The 14,493-nt window shown below is 35.3% G+C and overlaps 1 protein-coding gene across 6 annotated transcripts in view; it reads left to right on the top strand.

Moving 5' to 3' along the window:
* The first annotated feature begins 763 nt into the window (after positions 1-763).
* LOC123554257 (glycogenin-1-like) overlaps positions 764-14,493 on the top strand; it is a 64,168-nt gene continuing 50,438 nt past the window's right edge. For 3 of the 6 annotated variants that reach the window (XR_006686980.2, XM_045344264.2, XM_045344265.2), the window contains exon 1: positions 1,039-1,143. Coding sequence is in view for 5 of the 6 variants with exons in the window: in XM_045344264.2 (XP_045200199.2) it covers positions 1,080-1,143 (64 nt within the window). In the remaining variant the exon portion in view is untranslated. Of the gene's footprint in view, positions 882-1,038; positions 1,144-12,159; positions 12,821-14,493 lie in introns of those variants that run through there. The other 3 variants (XM_045344266.2, XM_045344269.2, XM_045344267.2) reach the window with 3 other exon arrangements.

Genomic DNA, 14,493 nt, shown 5'->3' on the forward strand with positions numbered 1-14,493 from the left:
TCTCAACGTTAAAAAGGGATCGATGGGGTCTATTTTCAACGGGGTCAGTTTTCAATGTTACACCGGCACATTCATTACATTTTAGTCCTGTGTGACGTTTTTGGCGACCTATGCTTTTCCAGTTTTCATGATTTTGGTACGAAAACCAGTTTTGTTCTTCTATTTCCCCTATTAAATGTGAAGCCTAACGAAATATGTCATGCAGCATTTCAGGCATTGACTTTGATTCTCCTGACTATATAGAAAGAAAGGAGATTGTCGCTGAATTAATATGGTCGTCCTATTAATTTTGAAATCACGAATAATTTCTAGGACCAATCTTATGGTAGTAAATGCAGAATTCTGCAGACAACTTGATGCCTACTGGTACAATGATTTCATTGCATTCATCAAATATGACTATGCCAGCTCCTGTTACATTCATAGAAGGGTCGCACGGATTTTAAAGTAGTGTTGTTATATTTTTTGGTCCTTTGGGATCATGGAGTCCATTCAATAGATGTGCAATAGAGTTCCGCTTAAGCCGGTGCTAGGGGGCGTGAGAGGTGTTGAACATTTCATTACCTCTCATGAACAGACTCAGTCAAATCGTGTCTGCTATTATTCGGACAGAAAATGGGCCATATATGTTCTATCCAGTAGATATTTCTCAAATTGCATTAATTTGAGTTCAGAATATGGTCCTTTGAATGGAATTTTTCGAAAATGCATGAAAGGTCGTAAGTATCATTTTCGAGGAGTTGACATATTATATACTTTTTGAAAACGCAGTAAACTTCATTGGACCGCAAAATAAACCAATAGCACTCAACCGAATTTATTTGATTGGTAGTTATTTTTGGAATTACGGAGCGGCCAGAACGTGAAAATGTCCGAGAGAGGTAAGCTAAAGAACTATGATATTTTTACTAAATTATACACAAATGCACTTAAATATGCATTGCAAAATAATCTGCTTATGTATTTGGATCAACATAATACAGTATATAGAAGTGACAACGGTATTAAACATGCTGATAGTTGGCTCGTGTTGTGTGACGTGCACTATACATTACAAAACAAGCGTTTCATACATCTAGATGAAGGACAGTGACCCTGACCCCGTGGTGCCCTCAAAAACGAAACTAGAAATGTCACTGCAAGGTTACAGTCCTTTTAGTGTTTTACTACGTATATTTTTTATTTGTTTGTATTTGTTTTTATACCAAATTTCAAATTCTACGCACTCAATTTCGTTTTAGTTTCTATAATTATTTTGGCATTTTGCCACGCCCCCTTTGCATGGGAATCTCACAATTTACATGATAGTCTTATTTATAAGTGAGCCCTTACACAAGTTACAGACTGTTATAATTACTTTTGAAATAAAGTTGATGTATTTGTAAATTAGATGTTGCTAAATACATTAAATATTGCTGATTTAGAACTACACAAGTTCACTTTTGAATCTTTGAATGTGTATACCACTTGCTGCTATTTTCGCGTTACATCTGGTCTCGCGGTATTTGATTTTTGCAAGAACAACAATGTGCAGCGCTCTCTACAGTAAACAAATTTGACCTACTTTGAAAGCTGATTACGTTTCACACCCTGTTTTTGCAAACGTAGGTCAATTATTTTTAAATGCCCTCATCGATCATTTGACTAAGTAAAATCGGTAATGAATTGTGTGTTGTCCATATATTTGACGGAATTACCCTTCCACCGTGTTAATTTTACATTGCAATAATTTTTAATGTTTTACTCACGAAATTTATTTTGAAAATTTAGGGGTCCTATATAGTGATGGGACATCGGTTGGAAAACTCCAACCGATTATCGGTTGGAATCGGTTAGCAAACCGATGCGATGTATCGGAAAAATAATCGGTTGAATGTAATTTATTTTCATACTTGTTTATTCAGATAGTCATGTCTTTAAAGTGACTGTTTTTCTTAAAATTCATATGCTATTTTGAAAAATAAAGAACTACCATTAATCAGATGTTTTAAAGCTGGTTCATGGTAAACAGAAACTTGTTTAGTAATGCGTAATTAGTTGCAGACAGGGAAACAACAATAAATTGCAATCTGGTTTACATACATGTATCATAGACTCATAGCTGTCATTTGTGACAGTTGACTGGTATACCTGTACCTGTAACATATCTAGAATACAGCAAGGAAGTACAACTGCAACTGCATAAAAACACCAAAGTTCTTTCCATTGAAATTACGTCATGGACACGGAAATTTGACGGCATTAGTGTCCAGTTTCAACAGATAAATTCCCTCGGGCATACCGTTGTAAAATACGAACATTTATCAAAGTTTCGCTATTTTTTTTGGCCCCACTTTTATTGACGCTATGGACGCCGCCATGTTAGCAGCTGAACCTAACTGTAAGATGTTAAATACATTTTCATTGGATAACTGAAACGAAATACTAACGTTTGAGTGTCGGCATACTTCTGTTTTATCAGTTATGCATGCAGGTAGTCCATATTTCGGATATTTCTAAGGTAAACATAAATTCTCACGCACCGTATTTCCCTTCGGAAACCTTCGTTCATACCCATGTAGATTTGTACCTGCTATCGACTCTGAGAAAACATAATCGATTATCGGAATCGGTTGGACTTTTCTAGCCGTCAATCGATTATATCCGCTAATTGGCCCATCACTAGTCCTATACATTTTACACTTTCACAGGTAGCGCTTTATCAAGTCGGATGCCGTACCGCGAAATTAGAATTTACTCCCTTGGCGAAAGTGAAAGTCACATGCACCGGAAACATGATGGGTTTAAAAGTAAACAAGGACTAGAAAAATGATTTTCTGCTTGAAATAATAGTGGAAAAGAAAAGATTTACGAAGTTAATAGGAAATAATAGCAACATAATATTGTTTTTCTTTCCTTTATTCATTTCTTCCCTTAGTACCGCGAAAATAGGTGCAAACAGGCTACCTGTTATTATTATTAATTAGTATACATTCCCATTTTTATGACTGTCTTAAAGAAATAGTGGACTTGAAAATCTTGTGTTGCCTCAAAATCATAGTTTTGTACAATTTTCTACCTAAATTTCCAACTGATTCCATTAAATACAGTTGCATGTTTCACTATTAGATTGAATATCATACAACGAAGAAAAGAGCAGCTATAGTTGCTTATACAGGGTTAGACACTAACTTATTTGAACAAGGTTCCCAAAGGAATCCCTACTTTTTAAATCTGGGGGTCCTCCTCAGGCTTTGGGATCCCTCATAATATGATATATAAAAACAATCACAACAGATGTCTTATGAGAAGTTACGGTCGTACCCCAGTGGGATTCGAACCCGCAACATCTGTACTGAGCGGCTGACACCTTAACTACTACAGAAGAATGTATCCAAACTGATATCAATTTAAATGTTTGCCAATGTCAAGACAAGGTCTCGACTTTGGAGACACTAAGTCTTGTATCTTATAGATATAATCATTGTCAAGTCTATTGTGACAACCACTAAAAATTATAATATCAAAAAAAATTCTTGAATTTCTTGACTTCTCTTCATATATTTTAAAATATAAAATCTTAATATTACCTGGCATTTATATTTCCGATGATACAAAATTTATTGTAGTTTCTCTTTGAGGTTTGAAGATATAAAGTGTTAAAGTAAGGGAATTATATTTTTAGGCATAAAATTCTGTTTTGGATTACTTTCACATTGAAATTCATATACAATTTCATTTTGATGTTTGAAAGCTTGATTTATATAGTTAACAGACTTATCTTCCGAATCGGACTCGGTAAGTATTTATATAAAACAAAAACAACCATCAAACTGAATAACACTACACTACAAAAATAACGAATCGTAATATTTCTGAAAGTGCAGAAAGATCGCTGAGATCGAGACAGTATTCTTGTGCTAAAAATTAAAATATTTTTAGATAATATTACGTAATATTTTGATGATCAAACGTCGGTACATCACGGGTGACTTCCGCTGCAATTAACTCTTGGGGTGTCATAAAATATTTGGAAGCCGTGGTCCTTCTGTTTTGATTAACACTTCCCGTTATGTAAGGCCATAAATTCCAAGCCATCGTAAACACAAATTGTTGTTCAGGGAAAATCTGCATGTATCACGCGTGACCTTCACGACCTAACACATTTAAAAATACTAAGATGTTAAATGGTTATTATTTTTAGAACGAGGAAAGTCCCGCAAACCGGCCAGTTGCAAGCAGTTTTCTCAGTAATTTTCCATGACTTAGCATCGTGCACATGTAGGAAAAAAACCCCGGTCTTTCTTTGCAAAGTACTCGATATATTTAAATAGTAACCACATGATCTTGTACGTAAATAATGATGACGTAATCCCATATTTTGAGTTAGTAAACATCCGGACTTTGTTTCTTTAGGAAAAGAACGAAAATAAAGCGATTGATTATGAGACACGGGATGAAACGATTCTGTTCAAATGGCCGTTATTATACGTTTCTATCAGGTAACCAGTAGACACGGGTCAATACGTTTCTGTTTGGTAATCGATAGATATGGTGATAAACGTATCGATGTGGGAAAGGGTTAAAATATTTTTCAAACAGGTATTTATCTTTTACTTTTTGGATATCATTGACAAAAAATAGGTATCCAGCCGGAATCCCAGCTTTTAGAAGTTGGTGTTCCTCCTCAAAATTTGGGATCCTCGGGCCCCCGGGACACCGTTAGTGTCGAACCCTGTTAACCTGTATCTTGTAACAGTGGCCAATGCATGCTTTATGTTTTACCATTTACACGTAAGATAAAGGCAATGAGAATTGAATAATTATGTTACTGTATAGTACATTTTTTTACAGATCATTTTGACATGCCACTGGTTGTAGATTGATTGATGAGTACCAGCTGTAAAAAGGATTTCAGAAAGTTTATTGAGAAAGTTTCAATTCTATAGAAAGTATAAACACCCACCTAAAAATGCCAAAGCTACCAGAATCAACAATACAAACCTCAGTTAATGCTATCTTGCTAATTGAAACCCCACATGATAATGAATTCCGCTCCCATCTTCTGTTATATCTGCAAGATAATATTATATTATGTCTTTTCTGTGAATATAAAAACAATTTTTTGTTGGATTGTTTTTCTAATAAAAGCCCTAATGCTCTTGATATCACATTTCTTATACACCCATTTTGGAAAAATAGGATGTATTACGTGATGGCACATGTGTCTGTACATCATTCTGTCCATCTTTATGTCTGTCCATCATAATTTGTGTCTGGAGCATAAGTTTATAACCATTAAAGGTATTGACTAAATATTGCATACAGGTAGATTACTATGAGATGCTGTGCAGAGCGTTTGAACCGGCCCTGTAGGCCAAAGGAAGACATCACTTGCTACCATGGCTTCTTAAAAATCATTAGACAAGTGTTCAACTCGACCTTCTAAAATAGTAAACGATCTGAATTTTCCTTTCCGAAAATAAATGAGTCCAGATGATTACGCGTTGTCAGATTCTTAACCGGATGTAAACAAATGTCTTAATGTAGAGTTAGCATCGGTCTTATATTCGAACCAAAATCAATATGAAATCTGTCATAACAGTGAATAAACATTTATCATTTAAGAAATTAAATTCAATAAAAAGTTAAATTACAAAATTTCTTTCCAAGTAAAGTTTTCTTATCAAAAAATGCGAAACTGTTAATAAATATTGTGATATTAATGACTGACGTCATATCGTTCATCTGCAAGAACAAGAATGGCCGAACATTAATGAAGGCCACCAGCTAAATCTGAATTATTTTATGAGCAAAACATTAAACATAAGTAATAACTGTTAAATTGAGCACTATGAGAACTGCAAAGTTTAAATTCCATAAAAAACGGTACTTCTATAAATATAACAGTCTTGCATTTTTGTATCATTATAAGTTGTTGCTGGTGATCCGTGGTTCGAACTGAATCGTCGGCCCGACTCGCGAATTGGATTGCCACTTGTCCTACGATCCACAGCCCTATTTATTATGGGCTTTCTTTGACTAGACCACAGAAGCATATATGTGGGGTGCAAAGTAGGTTGTTGCAGTCTGCATCAACAGTTACACCTGCCTATATTCCAAGTTTAAGTTTCAAGTCAATCTGGACATGATATACGATGGCAGATTTCACCTTGCCGTGACCTTGACCTTTGACCTCTGACCCTTTATCATGCACTCTGCACATCGTCTCATCACCACCTACCTACATCCCAAGTTTGAAGTCAATACCTTGAATGGTTCGAATATAAGACCGATGCTAACTCTACATTAAGACATTTGTTTACATCCGGTTAAGAATCTGACAACGCGTAATCATCTGGACTCATTTATTTTCGGAAAGGAAAATTCAGATCGTTTACTATTTTAGAAGGTCGAGTTGAACACTTGTCTAATGATTTTTAAGAAGCCATGGTAGCAAGTGATGTCTTCCAGTTTCTGAACATTTCAAAGAAATTAACCAGGTCCAGGATACAAATTGAGGCTGTTGTGTTTTTGTTTTCGGATCCATCGTTAAAATCTTTTATGAAAACTGAGGAATTACAAAATTATCTAATATATTTGCAAAAAGTAACAAATAAAATGTATCTTTCGTACTTATTTAAAATTCTTCAGTCATACAACTGCATGCCACAAACATATCGATCTTTTTTTGTAAAAATCGCAACACATAAAGTACACCGTAATCGGCGTTAATTTTGATGAATTCTCCGCTTATATCACTACGGAAAAAACAAATGCCGAGGAAAAAACTATGCGCCACTTATTTTCTCCAGTTCGCAAAATTTAGCGCCAAATTCTTAAAATTATCGCAAATGGCGACATTGTCGATCAACAGCGGAGGCCCTGGATAAGAAGACACTTTTCATGCTTATGTTTGCATGTTTTTGAATTGTTTTCTTGAAAACAGTGGTAAGATGTTAATTCTGGGGAACGGTTTCTGAAGTGTGGCAATATGAGGGTAACTGGCATTTCCATAATCATAACCCCTTTTTATGCCCCCGGCATCTACTGATGCTGATAGCAAACGCATTGAATTTATATGATACACTGTTTGTTAAATATGTCTGCTAGGTTAAGTATGATAGTGCAATAAAGTAAAAAGCTGTATGATGAAATAGGTAGAACTACATTTTAGTACTACTTTTTAGGCTTTTTTCTTTAATGAATGGAGTTTTGAATGGCTTTATAAAATAATGTTAGCACTGAGACGGATACTTTGCACCATAACAAATTTCATCTTTTTAGATGGGTCCGAGTAAATAATGCAAAATGGGGTATTTATTCAGGGGTATATGGTACTGTACTTTTGTTTTAGGGGGGAAGTTTGAAGCATGAAGTAAGTTGCTGGCAAATCACTAATCACTATCGTGTGTAAAAATGTGTCATTTATTCATACAGGCAGTAATAACTTCCCAGCACACATTCTGCACATTGTGATCAGGTATAGACCCAATTGTTGAACACTCTGTGACAAATGGTATCTTGTAAGAAAAAAAAGAGTACCCAAAGCATGGAATGAAATGACCAAAAAACATCTTTCATACAAATTCTGTTAGTCATACCAGGATTGTATAGCTGAGGTATGACACCAGTCTCAGAATACATGTACTAGCATCTGACTGGTTATTTGTGAACACAATCTTAAAGTTGACCAATGGCATGGATGCATTTTGAGACTGATTTTCCAACATAGTTTTATAAACTTGAAGCCAGAATTTAGTGCATTGCTACCCAGTTAAAGCAGATTTAGTGGTTTTGTGGTAAGATGCTGAGGTTTATTGATCCAGGAGTTGTGAGTTTTATTCCTTACTCTGCCAGCTAAGAAAAAATAATAATATTCTTTTAAATCAGAGTCCCATGCCTGGACAGCTGACAACTGGCACATTTAAAAAGAAGGTTATAATTTTAATCTTCTGTATCTTTATCTATCCTACAAAATAAAGAAAAATGACCCACTTGCTTCTGGAGGAGTCTCCCCTATATGAGAAGAGAGTTGATACCACAGTCAAACCTGTATTAAGCAGTCGGCCAAGATAAGATGGCTGGTGAAGGCAGGTTACACAGCTTATTAGAACATAAAGTCTTTTGGAAGTAGGCTGCCTAAAGCAAGTGCTTGCTTAATAGCAGTGAACAATAAGGCAGGTTCAGTGAAAGTTGTTCTTGTGCAAAGTGAATCAGTTACGCTTGAACCTTTCTTTGAAATTAAGGGAGCCAGAATAAATTTATTAGCTCGACTATTCGAAGAAAAAGTAGAGCTATCCTACTCACCACGGCGTCGGCGTCACACCTTGGGTTAAGTTTTTCGTACCAGTCCACATTTTGACAAAGTCTTTTGAGATAAAGCTTTGAAACTTTCAACACTTGTTTACCATCATCATGGCCAGTTATAGGCAAGAGCACATAACTCAATCAAGGATTTTGGCTGAATTATGGCCCCTTTTGACTAAAAAATCATGGTTAAGTTTTTCATACCAGATCATATTTTGACAAAGTCTTTTGAGATAAAGCTTTGAAACTTTCAATATTTGTTTACCATCACCATGTCCAGTTATAGGCAAGAGCACATAACTCCATCAAGGATTTTGGCTGAATTATGGCCCTTTTTGACTGAGAAATCTGTGTTAATATTTCATACCGGTTCATATTTTGACAGTCTTTTGAGATAAAGCTTTGAAACTTTCAACACCTGTTTACCATCACCATGTTCAGTTATAGGCAAGAGTACATCACTCCATCAAGGATTTTGGCTGAATTATGGCCCCTTTTGACTTAGAAATCATGGTTAAGTTTTTCATACCAGTTCATTTTTTGACAAAGTCTTTTGAGATAAAGCTTTGAAACTTTCAATACTTGTTTACCATCACCATGTCCAGTTATAGGCAAGAGCACATAACTCCATCAAGGATTTTGGCTGAATTATGGCCCTTTTTGACTTAGAAATCTGGGTTAATATTTCGTACCAGTTCATATTTTGACAAATTCTTTTGAGATAAAGCTTTGAAACTTTCAACACCTGTTTACCATCACCATGTCCAGTTATAGGCAAGAGTACATAACTCCATCAAGGATTTTGGCTGAATTATGGCACCTTTTGACTTAGAAATCTTGGTTAAGTTTTTCGTACCAGTTCTTATTTTTTGTAAAGTGTTCGACATATGGCTTTGAAACTTTTATCACTTGTTTAGTATAATAGTCTCTATCTGTAGGAAAGAGAACATAAGTCTGTCATCTATTTTGGCTGAATTATGGTCCTTTTTAGCTCATCTGATTTTTTGAAAAAAAATGATGAGTTATTGTCATCACTTGAGCGGTTGTCGGCGTCGGCGTCGGCGTCGGCGTCGGCGTCTGCGTCGGCGTTGCCTGGTTAAGTTTTATGTTTAGGTCAGCTTTTCTCCTAAACTATCAAAGCTATTGCTTTGAAACTTGGAATACTTGTTCACCATCATAAGCTGACCCTGTATAGCAAGAAACATAACTCCATCTTGCTTTTTGCAAGATTTATGGCCCCTTTTGTACTTAGAAAATATCAGATTTCTTGGTTAAGTTTTATGTTTAGGTCAACTTTTTCTCTTAAACTATCAAAGCTATTGCTTTGAAACTTGCAACACTTGTTCACCATCATAAGCTGACCCTGTACAGCAAGCAACATAACTCCATCCTGCTTTTTGCAATAATTATTGCCTCTTTTGGACTTAGAAAATCATTTTCTTGGTTGAGTATTATGTTTCTTAAAATATCAGATTTCTTGGTTAAGTTTTATGTTTAGGTCAACTTTTCTCCTAAACTATCAAAGCTATTGCTTTGAAACTTGGAATACTTGTTCACCATCATAAGCAGACCCTGTACATCAAGAAACATAACTCCATCTTGCTTTTTGCAAGATTTATTGCCCCTTTTGGACTTAGAAAATCAGTTTCTTGGTTAAGTTTTATGTTTAGGTCAGCTTTTATCCTAAACTATCAAAGCTATTGCTTTAAAACTTGCAACACTTGTTCACCATCATAAGTTGACCCTGTATAGCAAGAAACATAACTCCGTCCTGCTTTTTGCAAGATTTATGGCCCCTTTTGGACTTAGAAAATATCAGATTTCTTGGTTAAGTTTTATGTTTAGGTCAACTTTTTCTCTTAAACTATCAAAGCTGTTGCTTTGAAACTTGCAACACTTGTTCACCATCATAAGCTGACCCTGTACAGCAAGCAACATAACTCCATCCTGCTTTTTGCAATAATTATTGCCTCTTTTGGACTTAGAAAATCATTTTCTTGGTTGAGTATTATGTTTAAGTCAACTTTTCTCATAAACTATCATAGCTATTGCTTTAAAACTTGCAACAGTTTTTCACCATCATAAGTGGACACTGTACATCAAGAAACATAACTCTATCCTGCTTTTTGCAAGAATGATGGCCCTTTTTAGACTTAGAAAATCATGGGTAGGACAATATTTCTATTACACAAAAAAAATCAGATGAGCGTCAGCACCCGCAAGGCGGTGCTCTTGTTAGCTCATCTGATTTTTTGAAAAAAAATGATGAGTTATTGTCATCACTTGAGCGGTTGTCGGCGTCGGCGTTGGTGTCGGCGTCGGCGTCTGCGTCGGCGTTGCCTGGTTAAGTTTTATGTTTAGGTCAGCTTTTCTCCTAAACTATCAAAGCTATTGCTTTGAAACTTGGAATACTTGTTCACCATCATAAGCTGACCCTGTATAGCAAGAAACATAACTCCATCTTGCTTTTTGCAAGATTTATGGCCCCTTTTGTACTTAGAAAATATCAGATTTCTTGGTTAAGTTTTATGTTTAGGTCAACTTTTCTCCTAAACTATCAAAGCTATTGCTTTGATACTTGGAATACTTGTTCACCATCATAAGCAGACCCTGTACATCAAGAAACATAACTCCATCTTGCTTTTTGCAAGATTTATTGCCCCTTTTGGACTTAGAAAATCAGTTTTCTTGGTTAAGTTTTACGTTTAGGTCAGCTTTTATCCTAAACTATCAAAGCTATTGCTTTAAAACTTGCAACACTTGTTCACCATCATAAGTTTACCCTGTATAGCAAGAAACATAACTCCGTCCTGCTTTTTGCAAGATTTATGGCCCCTTTTGGACTTAGAAAATATCAGATTTCATGGTTAAGTTTTATGTTTAGGTCAACTTTTTCTCTTAAACTATCAAAGCTATTGCTTTGAAACTTGCAACACTTGTTCACCATCATAAGCTGACCCTGTACAGCAAGCAACATAACTCCATCCTGCTTTTTGCAATAATTATTGCCCCTTTTGGATTTAGAAAATCATTTTCTTGGTTGAGTATTATGTTTAAGTCAACTTTTCTCATAAACTGTCAAAGCTATTGCTTTAAAACTTGCAACAGTTTTTCACCATCATAAGTGGACACTGTACATCAAGAAACATAACTCTATCCTGCTTTTTGCAAGAATGATGGCCCTTTTTAGACTTAGAAAATCATGGGTAGGACAATATTTCTATTACACAAAAAAAATCAGATGAGCGTCAGCACCCGCAAGGCGGTGCTCTTGTTAGATTTTGAAATTGGTTCTGTTTTCATACAAGTCCATGTTTTGTCAAAACTATTTGACATATGGCTTTTAAACTTTGAACACTTGTTTATCATTATGATTTCCATCTGTAGGCAAGAGTACATAACTATTTTGACTGAATTATGGCCCTTTTTGGACTTTGAAATTGGCTCATATATTGCCATTTAGTGCAAGACTTATCGAAATCAAAGTAATACAGGAACATTGTTTGTCTAATCTATTTATTTCTTTTGTCTGAATATCTGTGGAAATATTTTGACCCCATTCTTCAATCAATTCTTTGAATAGTCGAGCGCGCTGTCATCAGACAGCTCTTGTTAACTAAAAAGTGATTATACCATAAAGTACATGTTCCCTGAACCAGTAAAGTCATCACTTTTGGTAACCTTGTAGAATCCTTGAAATTTAGTTAATAGCTGCAAATGTTACTGCTACCTTGACTTTGTCAGATATTAATGAGGGAACTGATTGCGAACATGCAAAGTATGTCTCCAAACAGTGTCAGGGTCACACTGATCCAACTCGTACAGTTTCTCAATTGTTCAGAAGTTCTTTCACATACTGTAGTTTGCTGACATAACTGATGGAAATTATTTAAAGGAGTGTTTCTTTCGTATTCTGATGAGTTTAGAGTTTTAAGGGGTTGTAAATTTTCCGATTTTTTTACTAATTTGATCAATGAATAATATTTTACTTGTACAGTAGTTTTATTGCATTGTTGTCAGTAGTTAGGTTTCAGTACATTAGGCATGCAACCAGCAAGTTTAGGTAGTTATAAATATATCAAACAACAGCTGTTGCGTCAGAAATATTTCTTAAAGGTGCATGTTTCCAGTGTGATCCTTTGATTGTTTCTGTAAAACCTAGCGCTCAACGTAAAGAGAAGAAGATTAAATATTCTTGACGTAAACTAAAATTCTATAAATAATTGGTGATTTTTTTGGGACAGAGTGTCTGGAAAGTTTACTTTATTAATCATATTTTACCATTCAACCTGAAAAGCTTTAGCATATAAAAGAATGTGATACAGAAAATAGAAATAGATCTAGATCTTGGTTGAAGATTCTGCTGGCAGATGCGTTTGGCTGATAATACAGTGTGTGTATAGCGGTGCTGGAATTTGTCTGTGAATGTTTTCACACTATAATACATAGAGTTAGTGAGGGATATAGGATTATTAGGCAAACTATCTGAGAGTGTGTGTAGGAGTAGCAGAAAAAAAAATCATGATTCCAGGTATATACCTTACTGCTTTTCAAAATGGTTTCTCAATATTTATCCAATTGAAGTGTTGTTTTTTGTGCAGGTATTCATGAGAAATGCCTGCTGAGAAATGTTTGCAGACATTCTGTAATTTGTGCAAGCAAATTGTTGTGACCATTCAGCCATGCAGTGGACAATTTATTACAGGGAAAGTGTCAGCAGATTAACAGATTCTAAATCTAGGCAACATTGATTTAATCATTGAAAATGATCATTTTTAATATCACTCAGTCATGTTTTATTGAGTTTGAGGTCTGCAAAATAGTTTGGATGCTGGACCAACATTTAATTTTGATTTTGGTTTATCTCAGTTGTTTAGGAAACACTGAAGCTTACTTTAATCATTCTCAAAAGGGTGAAACCACCAACTTTCTGTGTGCAAGAGAAGTATTTATGCTATTAAGGTGGTAGGCTGATGTCCCCAGTGGGCTTTCAACCTGCAACCTCTGGACCTCTGTGAATGAGTGAAATTATCTCACTATGTCTCTATCCCCTTCAACATGCTTGATGTGTTCTATTTATTATGTATTACATCCTGATAAAAGTCATATATTAAAGTTAGGTGTCCTGATTTTATCTGATAGTTAATATCATTTATCTTTTGAGAAATCTAATATACATCATGTATTGACTGGACATGCTGTTAAGTTGTCAGTGAAAAATCTTGATGAGTATTCAAGTTATATAAAATGTTCTTTAGCTTGACTGTTTGAAGAACAAGAAGGGCTACTGTACTTCCCCCAGGGTCAGTTTTGCTGTCAGGTTTATAAATTTTATGGGAAGCTTATCACATTGGCTGTGTCTTCTTAACTACTGCAGCTATGATAATCAAACCTCATATTAGGGTTAGACTTGGTAAGAGGCAGACATCTTCTGCAGGTAACTTAGAGGTCAAGGTCACTAGCATCAGATAAAATTGTGATACAGCTTTACGGAAGTTTTGCTATTTGTTCTATTAGTACTACTCAGTAATGATCAAATCACAAATGATATTATTAGTCATGTTTAAGGGCTGACATGGTTTTGTTTAGAGTCGGGTACACTGGAGGTCAAGGTCACTCGGATCAGATTTTTTTAATAATGAATATTGGTGTTTTATGGCAAATTTATAAATTTCACTGTGTATTTTTAAACTGACATATCTTACATTGTTTCTTAGTATTCCTCATACACCACCCCTCCTAGGCTACCTTTCTGCCATACTTACTAATATATCTCGTATTACTTCTTAGTATATGTTGCATCTTAGTTCCCACCATCTCCCACATCCCGCCATATTTTTTTTCATAATTTTTTACTTGTGTATATTCCTTACTCTTAATCTGAGATCTCAGTATCCAATAGCCCTCCCCCCATCCCACTACTGCCCCATTTCAGTTAGGTTTTACTTGTTTATACCTGTTGTGTCTCCTACCCCTAATTCCACTTTCCTACCTCTCTGCCCCATTTACACCATCTCCTTCATAATAATTTTTTTTTTACATTTCTTACACTAATGTATCTGTTTCTCAATATCCTTCAACCCCTACCTCTGTTTTTTGTCAGCAGTATTTTATCCATATCTATTGTGAACCTTTACAGAAAATTTCAAGGAATCAGGGGTTTCATTAATTATTTTATGTAGGTGGAAGTTGCAGAGTGGGGTC

The sequence above is a fragment of the Mercenaria mercenaria genome, chromosome 7 (genome assembly GCF_021730395.1).
Source record: "Mercenaria mercenaria strain notata chromosome 7, MADL_Memer_1, whole genome shotgun sequence".
In the NCBI taxonomy this organism is placed as follows: domain Eukaryota; kingdom Metazoa; phylum Mollusca; class Bivalvia; order Venerida; family Veneridae; genus Mercenaria; species Mercenaria mercenaria.